At 37.7% G+C, this 21,195-nt stretch overlaps 1 protein-coding gene across 1 annotated transcript in view; it reads right to left on the reverse strand.

The window, feature by feature from the left end:
- LOC107292762 overlaps nucleotides 1-20,991 on the reverse strand; it is a 29,455-nt gene extending 8,464 nt beyond the window's left edge. The window contains exons 1-10 of the mRNA XM_015821880.1: nucleotides 20,937-20,991; nucleotides 18,414-18,525; nucleotides 16,039-16,201; nucleotides 13,309-13,498; nucleotides 12,195-12,286; nucleotides 10,277-10,361; nucleotides 8,879-9,034; nucleotides 5,820-6,056; nucleotides 3,685-3,900; nucleotides 619-855 (exon numbers count right to left, since the gene is read on the reverse strand). Of these exons, the coding sequence (XP_015677366.1) occupies nucleotides 619-855; nucleotides 3,685-3,900; nucleotides 5,820-6,056; nucleotides 8,879-9,034; nucleotides 10,277-10,361; nucleotides 12,195-12,286; nucleotides 13,309-13,498; nucleotides 16,039-16,201; nucleotides 18,414-18,436 (1,399 nt within the window). The 5' untranslated portion in view covers nucleotides 18,437-18,525; nucleotides 20,937-20,991. The remainder of the gene's footprint in view (nucleotides 1-618; nucleotides 856-3,684; nucleotides 3,901-5,819; nucleotides 6,057-8,878; nucleotides 9,035-10,276; nucleotides 10,362-12,194; nucleotides 12,287-13,308; nucleotides 13,499-16,038; nucleotides 16,202-18,413; nucleotides 18,526-20,936) is intronic.
- Between the last annotated feature and the right edge of the window lie 204 nt (nucleotides 20,992-21,195).

Below are 21,195 nucleotides of genomic sequence, written 5' to 3' on the forward strand. Positions count from 1 at the left end.
TCATCCAAAGTCAGCCGTGAATCCAGGAGGACTCCCAAGTTGCGCGCCCTCTCTGAGGGGGCCAAAGATTCGCCCCCTATAGTCAGCGATGGCGTCAGCTGACCATACCGAGACGCCGGCAACCACAGCCACTCGGTCTTGGAAGGGTTGAGCCTGAGTCTGTTCCTCCCCATCCAGACCCGTACGGCCTCCAGGCAGCCCTATCACTTCTTGAATTCATTTCGCCGTGGCTCCAGTGACAACAGCCATTCTCTGCACTGCCTTATTAAACCACTCACTAACAACGTGCCTCTGCCCTTTTTTTGTTTGTATTTGTCTTACTAGTTTCCTAGAAGGATAAGTTTCCTCTCCAAGTATGAAGTGTTTAATTGGGAGTCAGGAGACAACGAAGTAACCTCTCACTCTTTGCTGGACAAGCAATTAGCCTAGATTTTTTTTCATTCCTCTCCCATCTTTCATAAGCTTGCAAAGTCTGGGCAAATGGAATTAGGAAGAGGGGAACTATCTTTTGATAGTGTCAACAGGAATTTAAGCCACTACAGTGATTCAATTTAAGGAAAGTTTTGACCTCCATTTGGGCTGAATTCATCTAGATATGCTGCAGAATACTTTACTCACCCGATTGATTAAATTGATTAGTACCAGGGACGTTTTGTTGAGCATGTGACACTGGAAAAGCAACGGTTGACTGGGAAATCTGATTTGTTGGGTTTGCAGGTAGCCACTGGGGTCCTTCTTGGTAATAGTTAATTGCCACAGGTTCAACCACTACTCCATTCCCTGTAGGTAAGCAGTCATTTTGGGTGACCTGAGGGGCTTCAGAGGAACTTCTTTGCTCATATAAAACAGCATTCCCTGGTGTATTTAGAAAAATAAAACAAGGTAACCAGCAGAAAGAATCCACAGCCTTTATTACAGATAGGAAAAACAGATGATAAAAAGAGTTTTGTAGACAGCCCTTCTTAATATATGTTCTCCAGCCACTGGTCTTCTCCACAAGACTCTCTTTGTTTCTTTTGGATAAAACCTAGCATAAAGGCATTACATGCTTAATTTAATGGAGCCAAAGAGACAGCCCAGAACTCAAGAGTATAAATGATTGGCCCAAGAAACATTTCAATGAGTGATCAAACAGGAATTATTAAAGAACATGGGAGTGTTTACTATACAGGAAAAAAAAAGTTTGATATGATGCTGGACTTACGGGAAGATGGCCAACTGGGTGACATGCCCAGAGAAAGATCTCTGAAGGATTTCTCCCTGGGGTGTAGCTCTTCAACCTTTTAACTGAAGGGACTTGGCATTCCTTCAGTTTTTAAGACCCACCCAGTCAGTGTGGGTCGAAGAACTTTCCCTCAGAACCCTCCAAAACAGCTGTAAGCTGGCAGACGGCTTCTGGAGTTCGTACGAAGCAATCTGCATGCCAAAAGCTGGGGGGGGGGGCTGCAATCTGTTTGGGGTTGAAAAAGCCGACACTTGAAATCCACATTTCAAACGGTCAGTAGGTTGTGCCTTTCTCTTCTTGTTGTTAGTTGCAAAGTCGTGTCCGTCCCATCGTGACTCCATGGACAACGTTCCTGCAGGCCTTCCTGTCCTATACCATCTTCTGAAGTCCATTTAAGCTCACGCCTACTGCTTCAGTGACTCCATCCAGCCACCTCATTCTCTGTCGTCCCCTTCTTCTATTGCCCTCAATCTTTCCCAGCATTAGGCTCTTCTCCAGATTTTTGGTACTGTCCATGGGGTTTTCATGGCAAAGATACTGGAGTGGGTTGCCATTTCCTTCTCCAGTGGATCACATTTTGTCAGAACTCTCTGCTATGACCTGTCTGTCTTGGGTGGCCCTGCAGGGCATAGCTCATAGTTTCATTGAGTTACGCAAGCCCCTTCGCCACGACAAGGCAGTAATTCATGAAGGGGTTTCTCTTCTTAATCACCTTCAAAGACTATTATTCTTTTCAAGCCAAATTAAAGAGAGGCTCTTTTCAGTTACAGCCTGTTGTGCCTTTTTGAAGACTCATGCCATTTTAGGGATTTTTCTTTGCTTTAAACAATAAGGAAGAAGGCTGCTAAGGCAAGCCAAATAAGGAAATGTGGTGAAGAAAAAAAAAAGCTGACGGAGTCATATAAAAAATGAATTTAGTTTAATATTGTAGTAACTTGTAGCCTGGTCTTCTCTGCTGTGGGTGGCAAAAATTTTCTGATACTGATTAAAAGTGGAAGCCAAGATGGTGGAACAGATTATTAGAAATATAGTTGAAATGTCTTTAAATAAAATATGCCAATTCGTTGACCAGCTGTGCTTTAAGGATGATAAAAAAAATCCTCTCAAATTATTGAGATGCAAACATGTGGAGAATGCTGTCATACTACCAAGGCAACTTCACAAGTAGTTGAAACTTCACAAGTAGTTGAAAAGGCAGAAAATGCAAAGCAGCTCATTGCAGTTTTGGAAGAACTTGATATTAACTTTCATTATTATGATGTAAATATAAAACTCTCAATACAACTAAAAGAAGAAAAAAGACAAATTTGGACTTTCTCTTTAAGGACATTAACAAGGCTGAGGATTCCATGATAAAAAGGTCTACAACTTCCGGGTAAAACTTCTAGAGAAGAAAAAGATTTTACTCTATGAAGATAACCTGGAAGGAATGACTTAAACCTTCAACAACTGGAAGTAGGATGGATTTTTCTTTGCTTGATACTTATAACTGAAAGAAAGTCTTTATCAAAAATTTGAAAATTATATATATAGTAATTTTTAAAATATGAAAAATGTTTTTGAAAATGTATTTGAGAGTACTTGCGCTAAGAGAAAGTTAAAGAAAATGATGTACTAGTTTAAAGAAAACTTTTATATGTTTATAAAAGGAAGAAAAAAAGATATTATTCTATAAGGGTAGTTTGGAGGGTGGGAGCTAAATTCAATATTGAAGTTCAAAGCCTGTATGTTAAGAAGTTAAAGAAGAAAAAAAGTATTAGAAAGTTTTGATTTTAGAAAAGTATTTAATGAAAGTTTAGCATTTTTCTTTAAAAAAAAGGGGGTGGTGGAAAAAAAAAGTACTTTTCCCAGTAAGGTCAAAGAATTTGAAAGTATATAGTTAACTTTGTTAATAAAAATGATGATAGTTTATAAAGATTATTAGGTGCAAATAGAAATACATACTACTTCCACAGCAAGGGAGGTAAAGCAGGAATGGCTAAATTGATCATTCTATTTAAAGAGGAGAATATACTTGAGTATGTTTTTCATTTGGATGCCACTTCTGGATTTTGTGCTTGTGACGAAAAATAATAATAATTTTGACTTTGGTTTTGTCGATTAGATAGATCTGGTGTTATAGAAATGGCTAGTTATATAATAATGTGTAAAAACAAAAAGTTGAGGCTAGAGTGCTTTTATTTTATACTGTGCTGAAGAGTTGGAAGTCAATACCTACCTCTCTTCCCCTTTCCTTTTCCCTCCTTTAATCTCTGATTTCTATTTTTCTTTGTATTTTATATATTAAATAAAATTATTTTTTTAAAAAGGTCTTCATCCCAGAGGCTGGAGAAGACCCCTGTCAGAGACACTCTACTGCATCCTGTATTAAGCAGGAAGATGGACTAGATAAAACTTCAAGATCCCTTCCACTTCTGTAATTTTGTGATTCATTGTTTAAAGTCTATGTTTAGACTTACCTATAGGATTACTGGAATCTGTAGTTACTGTTGGGGCCCGTGAGACCTGCAACTTTTCAGTCAGATTCAGTTCGGACTCCTGAATAATCCACTGGAGCATATCATCCCTGGTCTGGTAAAAACTGCCTGCTGCATTCTCATTTGGCACTGCAGAACCTACATATACATTAAGATCCACCATTAACAAGATTTTTGCAATGACACGTATGCAATAAACTTACTTAGCCTACTGACTTTATCAACATTAACTGTAATGTAATGTAATGTAAATTCTTGGGGAATCTCTGCAAGCTACACCATTGGATTGTAATGGTTGTTAACTGTCTGCACATGTGTGTTAACAAAGGAAAAGCCAATGGCAAATATCATAATCAATTATGCATTTGGGTAGAGGAAGCCCAGTGTCAGAATACTTCATCTCATTCTGTCCCTGATTAGCTCTAGACATTGGGTAGGAGACCCACTGTACCTCCTGTCTGGCCCTGGGTGAAGATATATAACTGGATATCATCAGCATAATATTTGCTTACTCCAAATAGAAGGACTTCAGCCATGTGTTTCAGGTAGATATTTTGAAAAATGTAAGGGAAATACATGAACCCTGTGGAACCCCATGGACAAGCATCCAGGAACTCAACTGCTCATCCCCATCACAACTGACTAAACCTGAAAATGGGTAGGAAGTAACACTGGTGCAGAATGCAATCAATTCCCACACATTGCAGGGGGTCCAAAAGAATACCAGAATTCATGGTAATGAACGCTTCTAAGAAATTAAATAGGACTAAGAGGGATGCAGTCGGGCATCTAGGTCCAAATAAAAATCATCTACCAAAGTGATCAGAGCAGCTTCAGTCCTACAACCACGAGTCTAAAATTTGACCAAAAGGGGATTTTATCTAAATTTGCTCTCTCCAAGATTACTTTGCAGCTGCATCTATAGTCTTTCTCAAAAACTTTTGCTAACAAATGATCCAATGGAGCTGGACCAATATAGTCTCTTCAGGAGTTATCAATAAAATACATTGATCAGTTCTCATCTTGGCCAAACAGTGTTCAGTATAACAATAGATAAAGCCTAAGAAGTATACTACAAATTAAAAGGTTTTCCCACTTTCCTTCCTTTCAATAATTCAATCATGCAGCAATAGGCATTATTAGATATAATTGGCAGCCCAAATTCCTAATTTAGAAAACCAGGTGTAAGTTTTAATAATTAAAAAAAGGATGTTTCACCATTTCACAGGCATAAAGTTGCCTGCAACTGTGGTTCCAGTTGAACTGTGGCAGTGAAAATGGACACATTTATACTTGTTATTATTAAACACGTTTCATCGCAGTCTAGTCAAGATGATCAANACAGTGGTCAATAGGTAATAGGATCTGGGGGCTAGGGTAGAGGAAATACACAAGTTAGAAACACATATATGTTAGGAATATATTATATTGTATATAGATTTGCTTACTTAGAATGGTTTTGGAAACAAATGCAGATACAGAGGGAAAAGTCTTGTTTGGTAATTTTATATTTTATATTAAGCTATCAAGTCAAAAGGTGATAAAATGCCAGCTAAGAATACAAAGAAGTCACGAAACTGGTGAAAAGTGAGATGACTTGTAAATCCTTATAAGGCTTGGTTTAGCCAAACCACTTACTTCTGTCTTAATGAACCAAATAAGAGAAAAATCAGGAAAATTGTGTGATCTTGCTCTAGCCCTATCACTTCTTGAATTCATTTCGCCGTGGCTCCAGTGACAACAGCCATTCTCTGCACTGCCTTATTAAACCACTCACTAACAATGTGCCTCTGCCCTTTGTTTGTTTGTATTTGTCTTACTAGTTTCCTAGAAGGATAAGTTTCCTCTCCAAGTATGAAGTGTTTAATTGGGAGTCAGGAGACAACGAAGTAACCTCTCACTCTTTGCTGGACAAGCAATTAGCCTAGATTTTTTTTCATTCCTCTCCCACCTTTCATAAGCTTGCAAAGTCTGGGCAAATGGAATTAGGAAGAGGGGAACTATCTTTTGATAGTGTCAACAGGAATTTAAGCCACTACAGTGATTCAATTTAAGGAAAGTTTTGACCTCCATTTGGGCTGAATTCATCTAGATATGCTGCAGAATACTTTACTCACCCGATTGATTAAATTGATTAGTACCAGGAACGTTTTGTTGAGCATGTGACACTGGAAAAGCAACGGTTGACTGGGAAATCTGATTTGTTGGGTTTGCAGGTAGCCACTGGGGTCCTTCTTGGTAATAGTTAATTGCCACAGGTTCAACCACTACTCCATTCCCTGTAGGTAAGCAGTCATTTTGGATGACCTGAGGGGCTTCAGAGGAACTTCTTTGCTCATATAAAACAGCATTCCCTGGTGTATTTAGAAAAATAAAACAAGGTAACCAGCAGAAAGAATCCACAGCCTTTATTACAGATAGGAAAAACAGATGATAAAAAGAGTTTTGTAGACAGCCCTTCTTTATATATGTTCTCCAGCCACTGGTCTTCTCCACAAGACTCTCTTTGTTTCTTTTGGATAAAACCTAGCATAAAGGCATTACATGCTTAATTTAATGGAGCCAAAGAGACAGCCCAGAACTCAAGAGTATAAATGATTGGCCAAGAAACATTTCAATGAGTGATCAAACAGGAATTATTAAAGAACATGGGAGTGTTTACTATACAGGAAAAAAAAAGTTTGATATGATGCTGGACTTACGGGAAGATGGCCAACTGGGTGACATGCCCAGAGAAAGATCTCTGAAGGATTTCTCCCTGGGGTGTAGCTCTTCAACCTTTTAACTGAAGGGACTTGGCATTCCTTCAGTTTTTAAGACCCACCCAGTCAGTGTGGGTCGAAGAACTTTCCCTCAGAACCCTCCAAAACAGCTGTAAGCTGGCAGACGGCTTCTGGAGTTCGTATGAAGCAATCTGCATGCCAAAAGCTGGGGGGGGGCTGCAATCTGTTTGGGGTTGAAGAAGCCGACACTTGAAATCCATATTTCAAACAGTCAGTAAGTTGTGCCTTTCTCTTCTTGTTAGTTGCAAAGTCGTGTCCGACCCATCGCGACCCCATGGACAACGTTTCTCCAGGCCTTCTTGTCCTCTACCATCTTCTGAAGTCCATTTAAGCTCACTCCTACTGCTTTAGTGACTCCATCCAGCCACCTCATTCTCTGTCGTCCCCTTCTTCTATTGCCCTCAATCTTTCCCAGCATTAGGCTCTTCTCCAGCCTTTTGGTACTGTCCATGGGGTTTTCATGGCACAGATACTGGAGTGGGTTGCCATTTCCTTCTCCAGTGGATCATTTTGTCAGAACTCTCTGCTATGACCTGTCCGTCTTGGGTGGCCCTGCATGCAAGCCCCTTCGCCACAACAAGGCAGTAATCCATGAAGGGGTTTCCCTTCTTAACCACCTTTAAAGACTTTTATTCTTTTCAAGCCAAGTTAAAAAGAGGCTCTTTTTAGTTACAGCCTGTTGTGCCTTTTTGAAGACTCATGCCATTTTAGGGATTTTTCTTTGCCTTAAACAATAAGGAAGAAGGCTGCTAAGGCAAGCCAAATAAGGAAGTGTGGTGAAGGAAAAAAAAAGCTGATGGAGACATATAAAAAAGGAAGGCTGTGATTTTAGTTTAATATTGTAGTAACTTGTAGCCTGGTCTTCTCTGCTGCGGGTGGCAAAAATTTTCTGATACTGATTAAAAGTGGAAGCCAAGATGGTGGAACAGGTTATTAGAGAAATAGTTGAAAATAAAATTTGGCAATTCGTTGACCAGCTGTGCTTTAAGGATGATAAAAAAAATCCTCTCAAATTATTGAGATGCAAACATGTGGAGAATGCTATCATACTACCAAGGCAACTTCACAAGTAGTTGAAACTTCACAAGTAGTTGAAAAGGCAGAAAATGCAAAGCAGCTCATTGCAGTTTTGGAAGAACCTGATATTAACTTTCATTATTATGGTGTAAATATAAAACTCTCAATACAACTGAAAGAAGAAAAAAGACAAATTTGGACTTTCTCTTTAAGGACATTAACAAGGCTGAGGATTCCGTGATAAAAAGGTCTACAACTTCCGGGTAAAACTTCTAGAGAAGAAAAAGATTTTACTCTATGAAGATAACCTGGAAGGAATGACTTAAACCTTCAACAACTGGAAGTAGGATGGATTTTTCTTTGCTTGATATTTATAACTGAAAGAAAGTCTTTATCAAAAATTTGAAAATTATATATATAGTAATTTTTAAAGTATGAAAAATGTTTTTGAAAATGTATTTGAGAGTACTTGCGCTAAGAGAAAGTTAAAGAAAATGATGTACTAGTTTAAAGAAAACTTTTATATGTTTATAAAAGGAAGAAAAAAAGATATTATTGTATAAGGGTAGTTTGGAGGGTGGGAGCTAAATTCAATATTGAAGTTCAAAGCCTGTATGTTAAGAAGTTAAAGAAGAAAAAAAGTATTAGAAAGTTTTGATTTTAGAAAAGTATTTAATGAAAGTTTAGCATTTTTCTTTTAAAAAAAAAGGGCGTGGTGAAAAAAAAAGTACTTTTCCCAGTAAGGTCAAAGAATTTCAAAGTATAGAGTTAACTTTGTTAATAAAAATGGTGATAGTTTATAAAGATTATTAGGTGCAAATAGAAATACATACTACTTCCACAGCAAGGAAGGTAAAGCAGGAATGGCTAAATTGATCATTCTATTTAAAGAGGAGAATATACTTGAGTATGTTTTTCATTTGGATGCCACTTCTGGATTTTGTGCTTGTGACGAAAAATAATAATAATTTTGACTTTGGTTTTGTCGATTAGATAGATCTGGTGTTATAGAAATGGCTAGTTATATAATAATGTGTAAAAACAAAAAGTTGAGGCTAGAGTGCTTTTATTTTGTACTGTGCTGAAGAGTTGGAAGTCAATACCTTTTTTTTCCTTTTGCCTTGTACTTCACACCTTCTCTTCCCCTTTCCTTTTCCCTCCCTTAATCTCTGATTTCTATTTTTCTTTGTGTTTTATATATTAAATAAAATTATTTTTTTAAAAAGGTCTTCATCCCAGAGGCTGGAGAAGACCCCTGTCAGAGACACTCTACTGCATCCTGTACTAAGCAGGAAGATGGACTAGATAAAACTTCAAGGTCCCTTCCACTTCTGTAATTTTGTGATTCATTGTTTAAAGTCTATGTTTAGACTTACCTATAGGATTACTGGAATCTGTAGTTACTGTTGAGGCCTGTGAGACCTGCAACTTTTCAGTCAGATTCAGTTGGGACTCCTGAATAATCCACTGGAGCATATCATCCCTGGTCTGGTAAAAACTGCCTGCTGCATTCTCATTTGGCACTGCAGAACCTACATATACATTAAGATCCACCGTTAACAAGATTTTTGCAATGACACGTATGCAATAAACTTACTTAGCCTACTGACTTTATCAACATTAAACGTAATGTAATGTAAATTCTTGGGGAATCTCTGCAAGCTACACCACTGGATTGTAATGGTTGTTAACTGTCTGCACGTGTGCGTTAACAAAGGAAAAGCCAATGGCAAATATCATAATCAATTATGCATTTGGGTAGAGGAAGCCCAGTGTCAGAATACTTCATCTCATTCTGTCCCTGATTAGCTCTAGACATTGGGTAGGAGACCCACTGTACCTCCTGTCTGGCCCTGGGTGAAGATATATAACTGGATATCATCAGCATAATATTTGCTTATTCCAAATAGAAGGACTTCAGCCATGTGTTTCAGGTAGATATTTTGAAAAATGTAAGGGAAATACATGAACCCTGTGGAACCCCATGGACAAGCATCCAGGAACTCATCCCCATCACAAATGACTAAACCTGAAAATGGATAGGAAGTAACACTGGTGCAGAATGCAATCAATTCCCACACATTGCAGGGGGTCCAAAAGAATACCAGAATTTATGGTAATGAACGCTTCTAAGAAATTAAATAGGACTAAGAGGGATGCACTCGGGCATCTAGGTCCAAATAAAAATCATCTACCAAAGTGATCAGAGCAGCTTCAGTCCTACAACCACGAGTCTGAAATTTGACCAAAAAGGGATTTTATCTAAATTTGCTCTGTCCAAGATTACTTTGCAGCTGCATCTATAGTCTTTCTCAAAAACTTTTGCTAACAAATGATCCAATGGAGCTGGACCAATATAGTCTCTTCAGGAGTTATCAATAAAATACATTGATCAGTTCTCATCTTGGCCAAACAGTGTTCAGTATAACAATAGATAAAGCCTAAGAAGTATACTACAAATTAAAAGGTTTTCCCACTTTCCTTCCTTTCAATAATTCAATCATACAGCAATAGGCATTATCAGATATAATTGGCAGCCCAAATTCCTAATTTAGAAAACCAGGTGTAAGTTTTAATAATTAAAAAAAGGATGTTTCACCATTTCACAGGCATAAAGTTGCCTGCAACTGTGGTTCCAGTTGAACTGTGGCAGTGAAAATGGACACATTTATACTTGTTATTATTAAACACGTTTCATCGCAGTCTAGTCAAGATGATCAAAGCCCCTATCCCAGCCAACTCTTGTAGAAATAAATGAGCACCCACAACTTTACCTGGCATTCCATTTTCCAGTGTCAAAGTTTGAAAAGCAGCATCAATTTCCAGCTGTGAACCAGACGAAAGGTTTTGCTGCACATACTGAGAAATACCATATGAAAATGTTCATTATATGCCAATTGACCTGCCTTGATAGTACACTTAGAGCTTACCCCATGACACTGCCACATTTTTCAGTAATCAATTCACTCTCAACTTAAAGTGCCACAAAAGCTACCTCAGGTCTTCCAAATTAAGTTACCTCCATATTATGCAGGAGGGATCTAAGAATTATTGCTATCAAAACCACAGACTTAAAAGCGTGTAGTTCATATCTCCCATTTCAAATCTATATGAATCAGATTGTTCACTTCTACTAGGCAGGAAACTGCTGTGTATTTTTTTCATGAAAAAGTAAAAGGGAGAGCAAAGGGCCCTCCTTGAAAATCAGGGCTGAAGAAACTTCTTGGATGAGAAGTGAAACATCTTCAAAGAAAAACAAGAAAGTCCAGTTGCCTCTTGAAAAAGCATGGGACTTGAAAATATTTAGTCCATTAGGAATTTAAGATGACAGATCCTGGTATAACAACTCAATAGTAAATGTACACTTGGCATGTAGACGGCCTCAAATTTCACCCTTATCATGTCCAGTAAGGAAGGGTGAGCAAAGATTCCAGTCTAAATTACTACACAGATGGTGCCAATCCATGTCAATAATACTTGATCCAAAAAGGATTATTGGGTTAGCATAAGGCAATTTCTAGATTACCAGGGGTTTCTAAACATTCTTTCTACCTAGACTCTGAACATCTCCAGATTAATTATTTAATTAAAATGGATTGGCAGCCATTCTAGCAGACTCTTAGCACATTAAAACCAATAAAAACATTAATATCAGCCGGACAGCCCAGACTAAAATAATCTAATAAGCACCCAAATCAACAAAATGATTGTATTATGTGTCTTCAATAGCACATTCTAATACCAAAATATAATGTATCCTCCATAGAAAAGAATTCAGTGGACAAACATTTAAACCAAGCTTTTGGGCAACATAGGTTTTACATTCTTAGTACAATCTTGATTAAAACAAGAATAACTTTTGGTTTCACATCTAAAAATTATCACAGTTTAAGCATCAGTAGATGGAAGTTAACTGGAAAATTCTTGGATGAAAAGTTTCTTAAAAACCATAGAATCAAAGGTGCTTCCAACCCACATGCCTAAAAAGGTACTTGGGTGTTCACACTTAATCAGATACTAATATAATTTGCTAGTGTTTTACAATGAAGAAAAAATTCTTCAGATACTTAAAACCACTTTTTAACGTATAAAACAATGGCAGCAAGAGAAGGCAAAGGAACAGTACTTCACAAGGCCTTGAATGGTTCTGGGAGAAGATGTTGCACCTGATTTATTTCCCTTGAAATATACTTCAAGTATATGATAAAACAGACAAACAGCAGCATCTCTCTGACTTTGAATGATCTTAAAAAGTTAGGCAAGATTGAGCCTGGTAAAAACTTAGATTATTGATAAATACTAGATCTCTAGGTTAAACAGAAAGATAGATCAGGAACTGGTTTGACTTCAAGACTTCACCTGCATCCTGTATTTTTTTTTGTTGCTTTCCATTTTGAATAAGTTTCACAAATTGTCTAAGATGCTATTTCTCTAGAGAAAGGGGTTTCTCCACTCCTGTAAATATCCCCATAATCTCTGTATCCGTATGCTTTTCAGTTTTGTCAGCATAGATTATTTGTTATGAATTCATTCAGTGATTTTTCCATACAATTTACAATTCCATACAATTTCCATACAATTTTTCCATACAATTTTCCATATCAATGTTGACTAATTCCAAAACTTCATGTTTTCAGTGGCTCCTCTGCCTTCTCAAATCCAGTCATCACAGCAAGGGCTACAGATCTGTACCTGGCATAGCTGTGCAGATTGGTGCAGAGGTGGACATTCTTCACTGTATGGACTGAAATGCAATACTTGAACTTCATGGTCACTCCCATTATCTTAAAAAGAGGATAACAGCAAAAAATATTGTTATTGAGATATTGAGAATTTTCTGTTTTACTTATTAAGAATTAAATTCAAATATTTTTTCGTTGAGCATAAGCTATACTGAGTCACAAGTAATATCACCTAGCATTCCATGCACTAGTAATATATTGGGCTTCTATCGCCAACTCTTATTCAGTTTGGGTGATTAGTTAATGTTTTTTGAGTCAAGAAAGCATGTTGTATAATTCTAATTTCTCTCTGCCAGTTGGATTCACCTCAGCAGAGCTACTTTGCCAATATGTTGATTGTTAGCCCCACTCAGTAGTGCTTAAGCTTAGTTTTTAAAAGCTGATACTCAAATTGCACAGTTTTGTATGTACTTGAAAATACCATACTCCCCCTCAGGAGGATCACCTCCAAGCTCACTTATTTGGGTTTCACAATCCTGACACATCAGAGCTCCCATCACTGGGACAAGAGGAATCTTTGTGTAACAAAGACAAGCTATGAAGTTGGTTCATTCCAGTCCCAAACATACCATCTTAATTCACACTTCCTAAATTGAAGTATACTTATTGCACATTGCCTAATAATTGGCAATCTTTTTTCAAAAATCCAATCCTGTACCACTGCAAATTTTCATATATGAAAGGGTTCTAGAAAATCAAAGTACTTTAAGATGCAGTTGCTGGTCTATGATATATACCAGGGGTCTTCAAACATGGTCCTTTTATGACTTGTGGACTTCAACTCCCAGAATTCTTCAGCCAGCATGCTTGGCTGAGGAATTCTGGGAGTTGAAGTCCACAAGTCATAAAAGGGCCAAATTTGAAAAGCCCTAATATACACAGTCATTGTTATAGCATTCTCTAAGATAATGCTTGGCAAAGTTAGCTTAGAATAATATGAATATCCACCATTTATTTTTAAATGATATCCTTTCAAAACTTCAGATTCGTAACTTTTCTCATTATTTCTTATACACAGGAAATTGCATCCCTCTGGCTTAATAATATAATACAAGAAGTCTTACTTGTACCCGAAGAGAGGTTAGCTGTTGATTCAGTTTTTGGTTTCAGGGGGATGATTCTGTATTTGTGAAAGTCAGGTTTATCTGACACCAGTTCTTCAAATCTCTTTGTACTGTTCATGGCACAGCGGAAGTTGAGTTTCCATTTACTAGGAGTTGATTTATTATATTTTTTGCTATACATAGCCCATGCCTTTCCACATGAAAACAGACAAAAAATAGAGAGATGAAAACGTAAACATTAAATGGTCTCACCTTGTCCAATTCCTGATCCAACTAATCAGGAATAGGACAATCAGAAATTAATTAAAAAGACAAATATCCCCAAACTTGATAAAAGGTAAAAAGTGTATCAAACAGGCAACTAGAAATGTTATTTCATTGTGTACTTTGCTCATGTACAGCCTTTCCCAATTTTGTGCCCTTTCTAATGTGCCCAATTTTATGCCCTTCTGAGTTCTCAAAAATGCAAGTATCCAATATCTGGAGAACGCCAGATTGGAGAAGACTATTCTTGTGCAACTAACCTTTTTTAAAAGAAGTAACTAGGAGATGGTAAACCAGATGAGAAGCACACCGTGGCGAGATGTGATGATAAGAACTTGCATATTTTGTATTAGTTACTGTCTGAAAGGGATCATGTACACCAGGGGTAGTCAACCTTGGCTCTTTTATGACTCGTGGACTTCAATTCTCAGAATTCCTGAGCCAGCTTAGCTGGCTCAGGAATTCTGAGAGTTGAAGTCCACGAGTCATAAAAGAGCCAAGGTTGACTATCCCTGATGTACACTGACTACCAATGAATATAGCCAACTGACCACTTGGGAAAGCTCTTTCCAGACCGAAGTTTTTTAAATTTACAAACAGGGAACTGAGTTTCCTAAGTTTTTATGACTTTCTTGCTAAGGGAGAGTCCCAGAATCATCCCACAAGATTCTCTATATAGCGAAATAGACAAGTAAGTCGTCCATAAACTGGGAGGTGGGGTTGCAACCATTTTGTTTCTTTTTATAATGCTTGCATTATAAAAATTAATTCCTAAGTTTGCAAAATATTATTGAATGTATGTATGTTGAAAGTTTAAAAAATGCATTAGAATTAATTGTTTTAGTTACAAAGATGAACTTTTTAAAGAAACCTTTAAGATTTTAAAATGAATATAAAAGGTTAAAGTATTTGAAAAAGTATGGTGATTTTTGTTAATACAGATGATTATAGATTAAAAAGATTAATAAGTTAAATAGAAATATATATCATTTCTTACAACAGGGGAGAAATGGATTTGGTTAAGATGGTGATGTCACCTGATTTAAACAAAGAGATTTTATTTTGTTAGTTTTTATTGGGATATTACTTCTGATTTTTATGCTTGAGATAGAAAAAAACTAAAATTTAGAATTTGGTTTGAATATTTAATAATTGTGTAGTTATAGAACTGGCTTGTAATAATTATAGGTAGTGTAAAAAGTTGAAGTCATAAATGTATTAATATTTTACTGTGTTGAAAAGAATTGGAAATCAGAATCTTCTCTCTCTTTTTACCCTGTACTTCCTCCTTTTTAATCTGTATTCGCATTGTATTTTATGCTATAATAAACTTGAATAAAACTTTCTTTAAATAAAAGTAGTCACGTACACTGAGAGAGATATCTGCTATTCAGAATGGGAGCAAAGTTTCCACACGTACTAATAAGAGCTCTCCACCCATTGTAAATAACAGGTCCTTGCTTGTGGGCAGTTTCTGAACTCAACTACAGTGAGAATGAAGATTAAAATACTACTATATTCAGAAATGGTTTTCATTAATCAGACATTGCTACTCCAACCCTTTCTCCTTTATCCAGCAATGTGCTGTAGCTGCCAAAAAAGCCAACATACTGTAGTTCTAAGCTGCATTAATAGAGGGGTAGAATCAAGATCACATGAAGTGTTAATATCACTTTATAATGCCTTGGTTAAGACCACACCTGGAATATTGCATCCAATTTTGGTCACCATGATATAAAAAATATATCAGAGTGCAGAGAAGAGCAACGAAGATGTTTAAGAGACTGGAGGACAAAACATACAAAGAACAGTTGCAGGAATTGGGTATATTTAGTTTAATGAAAAGAAGGACTAGGGTGCTATGATAGCAGTGTTCCAACATCTCAGGGGCTGCCACAAAGAAGTGGGGCTCAACCTATTCTCCAAAACATCTGAAGGCAGGATAAGAAGCAACGGATGGAAACTAATCAAGGAGAGAAGCAACCTAGAACAGGGGTCCCCAACCTGTGGGCTGCAGCCTGATAGTGGGCCATGGCCTGCTGGCCACTGGGCCACGGGACAGGCTGGCCAGTGCATGCACGTGTGTATGCATACCCCCTCATATGTGCTAGCACTGCGGCTGCGGGGAGCAAAACCAGGACGCTGCGTTATGGGGTGCAAAAATGGGCTGCCGCTGCCTACATGCATCTAGACGTTTTTAAAGTAATCTGTCATCTAAATGGAACCACAAGTTGCTATTTATACTAGCGATATTTGAGTAAAATGGATTCTTCATTTATATAGCAAAGCTTTCAGAAAAATTACTATGTTGGTTTCTTTCAGCATCAGTGAGTAAGTCCAATCTGCAAAAGCTTACATCATGATCTATTTAAAATATTAGAAGCTTGAAATGGTTACAGAAGAGAGTACACAGTTTGGCATGGCAAACATATACACATAAACATTTTGAGCAGAAGACGTTCATACCCTGAAAATCTTATAATCATCTGCCACAAGATCCCTCTTTGAATAATGTTTCCAAGGGATACAAAACTCTGTGTGATTCTTGTCTGTCCACTCCAAACCCGTGTAGCTTCCACTGTTGATCTGTTCAATCAACCAGTCAAAAAACCCAACTTTTTTAGGATTCCTGAGTGAGGAAATAGAAGAACTTTACTCCTTGAAAACTATAGCCAAGAATTGCCACAAGAGAAATGACTGTAAGTCGACATGCAGGGTGGTCTCCAAAATCTCTCATTGCAGACTTCAGGCAAAACAATAAAACCTCCAATTAAAAAAAGGATGTGTAGCTGCCATAATAGGGTTTTCAAATAAAGAAGCCAGAATCAAATCTTTCTTCCCTGAACTTTACAAAACTGCACTTTTTCATGGCATAGCCTGATTGGATCATTCTGTTCATTTTAGGTGAATCTGAGAGTCATAATATACAATATAGCAATCTTCTCTAACTTAATAGTTTTTCTCCCTCAAACCAAGCTTAACACTTAATGCTGCAACAGACAACATTCATTCTTCTTTTAAGAACAATACAGATATGATTTGTCACTACTTTGGAGTGTTTTTCAACTTCCTTATCTAGTCTCGAATGTCTTGGTGTTTTTTCATCCATATACAGTACTAAACAGGCCTACTTTTGTTAAACTTTTTCAGGATCAGCTAAATTCTGCTACTTTCACTTGATCCTTAATTAAAGGTTGAAAAATGTCAACAGGCAAACATGGCAGGCAATGGCTGTTACATGTTGTGCTTATTTTGAAGTTGTACTTGAATTTGTTTATCTTGTGGATGTTAATTTACCTATCCTGGAACATTTAACTACTGCTTGACGGCAGTAAGGGAGTGAGTTTGCAGACAAAAGAAGAACAAATCATTAATTTGACACAGTAGAGTTATGCAATTGTGGGAGGGATGTTCGCTGAGCAACTGTCAACAATTAGGAAGAAACTGTGTTTTCTCCTGAGCTAGTCTGGCTGGTATTCTACTATCCTAAGGAGAGATATATTTGATTTAAGGGAGTATTGACAGTATTGTACACTATTGTGTACAATCACTTTCTCCCCTTCAAAGCCAAATAGCTACAGAGCCATAGTACCCAGTAGTGAAATCAGATTTAGATAGGTGAAAAATAATTGTTTTCTATATCAGTAACTCCCCCAGAAATAACATGGGCAATAACTTAGTCTTCCTAATCATTATCCTAATCATTAATAAATAACTTATACTACACTAATTACATCAGTGCAGAATTATGGCAGTTGTAAATCCCCCGCGTTTTACAATGTAATGCTCATTATTTAGTCCTCTTTTTGATCTAAAACCCAACATTTCCAGCTGCTATGTAGAAGCACAAGCTGCTGCATGGAGATTGTGGAGCCACAAACTGCTTGCTACTATGCAACCTTCCCCAATCTAGTGTCATTACTAGACTACAACACCCACCAACTACCTGACAGGAAAGCAATACCATTAGGGCCAGTGGGAGCTCTAGTCCAAGATACGTGGAAAATACTAAGTTGGCCAAGATTGCAATAGTGTGCATATGAGGACTCTCAGATTCACCTAAAATAGAATAGACACAATCAACTGTATGTGTAGGGGGAGGGCAAAATATTAAATATGCATCTCCACACAAGTGATGTGACTTGCAACCAACTCAGTAGTGTAAATGCAGAACGCTAGGGCAGGGACTTCTAACCCCCAGTCCATGGACTGGCACAGAGCCACGGCATGCCAGAAACCGGTCCATGCAAACAAGCAAAGCCCCATCTGCGGGATGCAGGCAGTACATAAAAACACGCACCCTCTGGTCCACGGAAAAAACTCTCTCCACAGAACCGGTCTCTGGTGCCCAAAAGGTTGTGGACCTCTGCATTAGGGTGTAGTAGATACTACGTTGAAATATTAAGCTGACTCACAGGTTTATGGTATATTGAGTTCACTTTCTGTCAGCATCCTAACATCAGCATGGAGTTGTAAAAACCATTATTTGTTCTTTGTTATTTTGTTATTTATAGGCTTTGATGTGCAAAGTTGGAATTCTAAGCACATTTACAGGGAAGAAAATGCTATTGAATTTACTTCCAAAAGCTTTAATAAAGAAGTCCTGATCTCTTCTTGTTTTGCTGCTTTTTTCCCTTCCTCTCAATGTAATTTAGGTCAAAAGCTCTTATTTACAGAAAAGAGAAATGCTTGGCTTTATTGATAGATTTATCATACTATTCACTAGCTGAAAAGCACTGTGTATAAATAAAAGTAAAGATACACAAGCCCACTTTTCCTTTGCCCACACATACATTTTTATTATTGTTATTGTTTTAGAATTCTACCCCAGGAGCACTCACCCCTTATTTGCAGATGCTGCCATTGTGTAGCTGTCAGGTGAAATATGAAACAATTCTCTCTTTTTTACACCAAGTAACTTATGGATTAATGGAAGACCCCTCCAGGGAGAACCTGTTCCGAAACAACAACCAGATGACGTAACCTTGTTAATTACTGGTTTTTGAATTTTTATTACATGTCTTCATAGCCAAGTAGGCTTCAGATTCATCTTCCATATCACATTCTAAACTTTTTTAATACTCTGGGCAGTTTTAGAAATACAGAAGTCAATCATTTCAGACCAGAATAAAAATCTTCACACCAGAGCAAAATAAATGTTTGTCACAGTATCATGGCAGCCAGTTCAAAATAAGCCAACAAAAACTAACATCAACTGTTTAATTAGCAATGATTAATAAATAAGTAATATGAAATACCAAGAAGAGATAGCAAAGTTTAGCTCTAAAGGCAGGATGCTACAAAACCTGGGCTTTCCCCAGAGGAAGACTGTCTGTGGGTCTACATCCCATGTCCAATCTCATGCAGGGAAAGCACTCAAAGCATTCTCTCCATTGGTGCACATGTAGGTGGAAAAAACTGTCCCGAGACAGCCCCCGATATTGCTCTATAATAGTCCTCCTGCAGTGGTTTTGTGTTTTTATTGAGCCTTGATACACCTTTAATTGAGTTTTGGCTTTTAATGAATTTCTCTATTCATTTTGTTCACTGCCCAGAATGGAGATATAGCATCTATATACATTTGTTAAGATAAATAAAACTTGGCACACATCACATTGCAATAGTTAGCTCAGTGAACCTATCACTATGACAGATTGAATTCATTCAAGAATCACATTCCTTCTAGAAAGCGCTCAGTCACAATTTCAACAAGGCTGCAAGTACACCCACAGTTTGGTCTATTCTATCTGAAGAAAAGCCACTATGCACCTACTCTAGATGGAATAAGGGCAGGGGTGTCAAACTGCCGGCCTGCGGGCCAGATGCATCATGGCAAAACCGTGCCCACCCCATTGCCGTCAATGGAAAAAAAGTCATGATACGTTGCGACACGTCATGTGACATTGTGAGTTTGACAGCCCTGGAATAGGGGAATCAAACTCGCTGTCCTTGTCAGTAGTGGCGATGCTTCCTATGTCAGCCTTTTTCAACCATTCAGTCAATATTGAGTCTCAAATTTCCAGATTTCTGAGCCAGCCTGTATCACGAAGCATAGTTTTCAAATGATAGGTACTAAGTTGAGGAGTTTCATAACAGGGTCTTCGGTTTAGACTGAGAGTCAAATGAGGTCTTCTACTACTACTACACTGGGTAGATTGGACTTTGCATCAGATAAGGGTCCAACCTTATTGATCAGATCTACGAAGTCCTCATCTAACATACTCCATCCCTTAAACCTCAAATGATTGACATCCCAGAACCCAAATATTCTCACCCCACACAATGTATAAGAATACATGCTTCAAGTGCTTTTCAAAAGTTGAGATATCTTGCTGTACCTAAGGGCTCATTAGCCAAAATACTTGTGCTTTGAAAGGCATCAACCTGTCTGACCACCAAAATAATTGCTACTGCATGTTCTCTTCCAGATTTTTGAGGGGATAGCAGGTGATGAGGATTCAGACATCTCACTTTCTGTGGGACTCTTGCTTGAAATTTACTTTGAGGTCGTACTGATATATCGTGAAGATGGGTTTTTTTTAAAAAAAAAACCCTCACCTTTTACACTGTGAAATGTTAATGATAATTTCAAGCTATTTTTAGGTTTTGACTGTTTTGACTATATTGTATGTTTATTTCCTCAAATTGAAAGTTGATCTTGAAGGAATTGCAGAAGGGAAAAATATAAATATTTACTGAACAAAACCTGCCTCAAATAGATGAAAATTCCTGTTTGGTATGGTAGAAGCCCATAGTGACAAGATGTTTTTAGTCTCTATATAACAGACTCACAAAATCCATTAATAAAAAGGTTTTGCAATCCTTCACAATCTTTCTAAATCATTACCCACACCTACTATACCAGAGGTGTCAAACTGCCAGCCCATGGGCCGGATGCGCCATGACGAAACCACGCCCACCCCATTGCCAGCAATAGAAAAAAGTCACAATACATCACAACACTTTGCGTGACGCTACGAGTTTGATACCCCTGTACTATACCATTTTACTGTATTCTACAACAAATCTGTGCACCAACATTCAGGTGGTTATATTGTGCACTTGAGGATAACAACAGCAGGTCTTTTGCTCTAAAACAACTGTGTAGCTCTTAAGAGCTTGGTGCTTGAAGCCAGGAGACTGTGAGTTCTAGTCCAGTCCTGGGCATACCTAACTGGCTGGGTGACTTCGGACCAGTCACATTCTCTCTCAGCCCAACCCACCACACAATCATTGTTATAGGGAAAATCCCTATAATACATAACTTACATCATTTGCATGATGTCATATTTCATCATCCCCCTCCTTCAACATCTGGAACTAAAGGAGATTCAAAGATTGATAATGAAAGCAGGAAATTTTACCTTGTACTACTAAACAATCTGTGCCCTGCTGGGTTATCGTTTCAAAGGTATTTCCTTACCTAAATAGAGAAACAGAATGATTACTGGCAGGCAAAAGAGCAGAGAGAGCAGGAGTAACTTTCTCATTGATTTTCCTTGTAAGAAGCTGGCAGGGAACACTGAAAATGATGATCACACAATGAAGTGTCCAATTTCAATCCCACAGTAGTCATAGGTCCTGGATTTTTGATGCATTCTGTAAATTAACCCATCTGAAGTA

Source organism: Protobothrops mucrosquamatus, unplaced genomic scaffold, assembly GCF_001527695.2.
Source record: "Protobothrops mucrosquamatus isolate PMUCROS unplaced genomic scaffold, P.Mucros_1.0 scaffold1417, whole genome shotgun sequence".
In the NCBI taxonomy this organism is placed as follows: Eukaryota; Metazoa; Chordata; class Lepidosauria; order Squamata; family Viperidae; genus Protobothrops; species Protobothrops mucrosquamatus.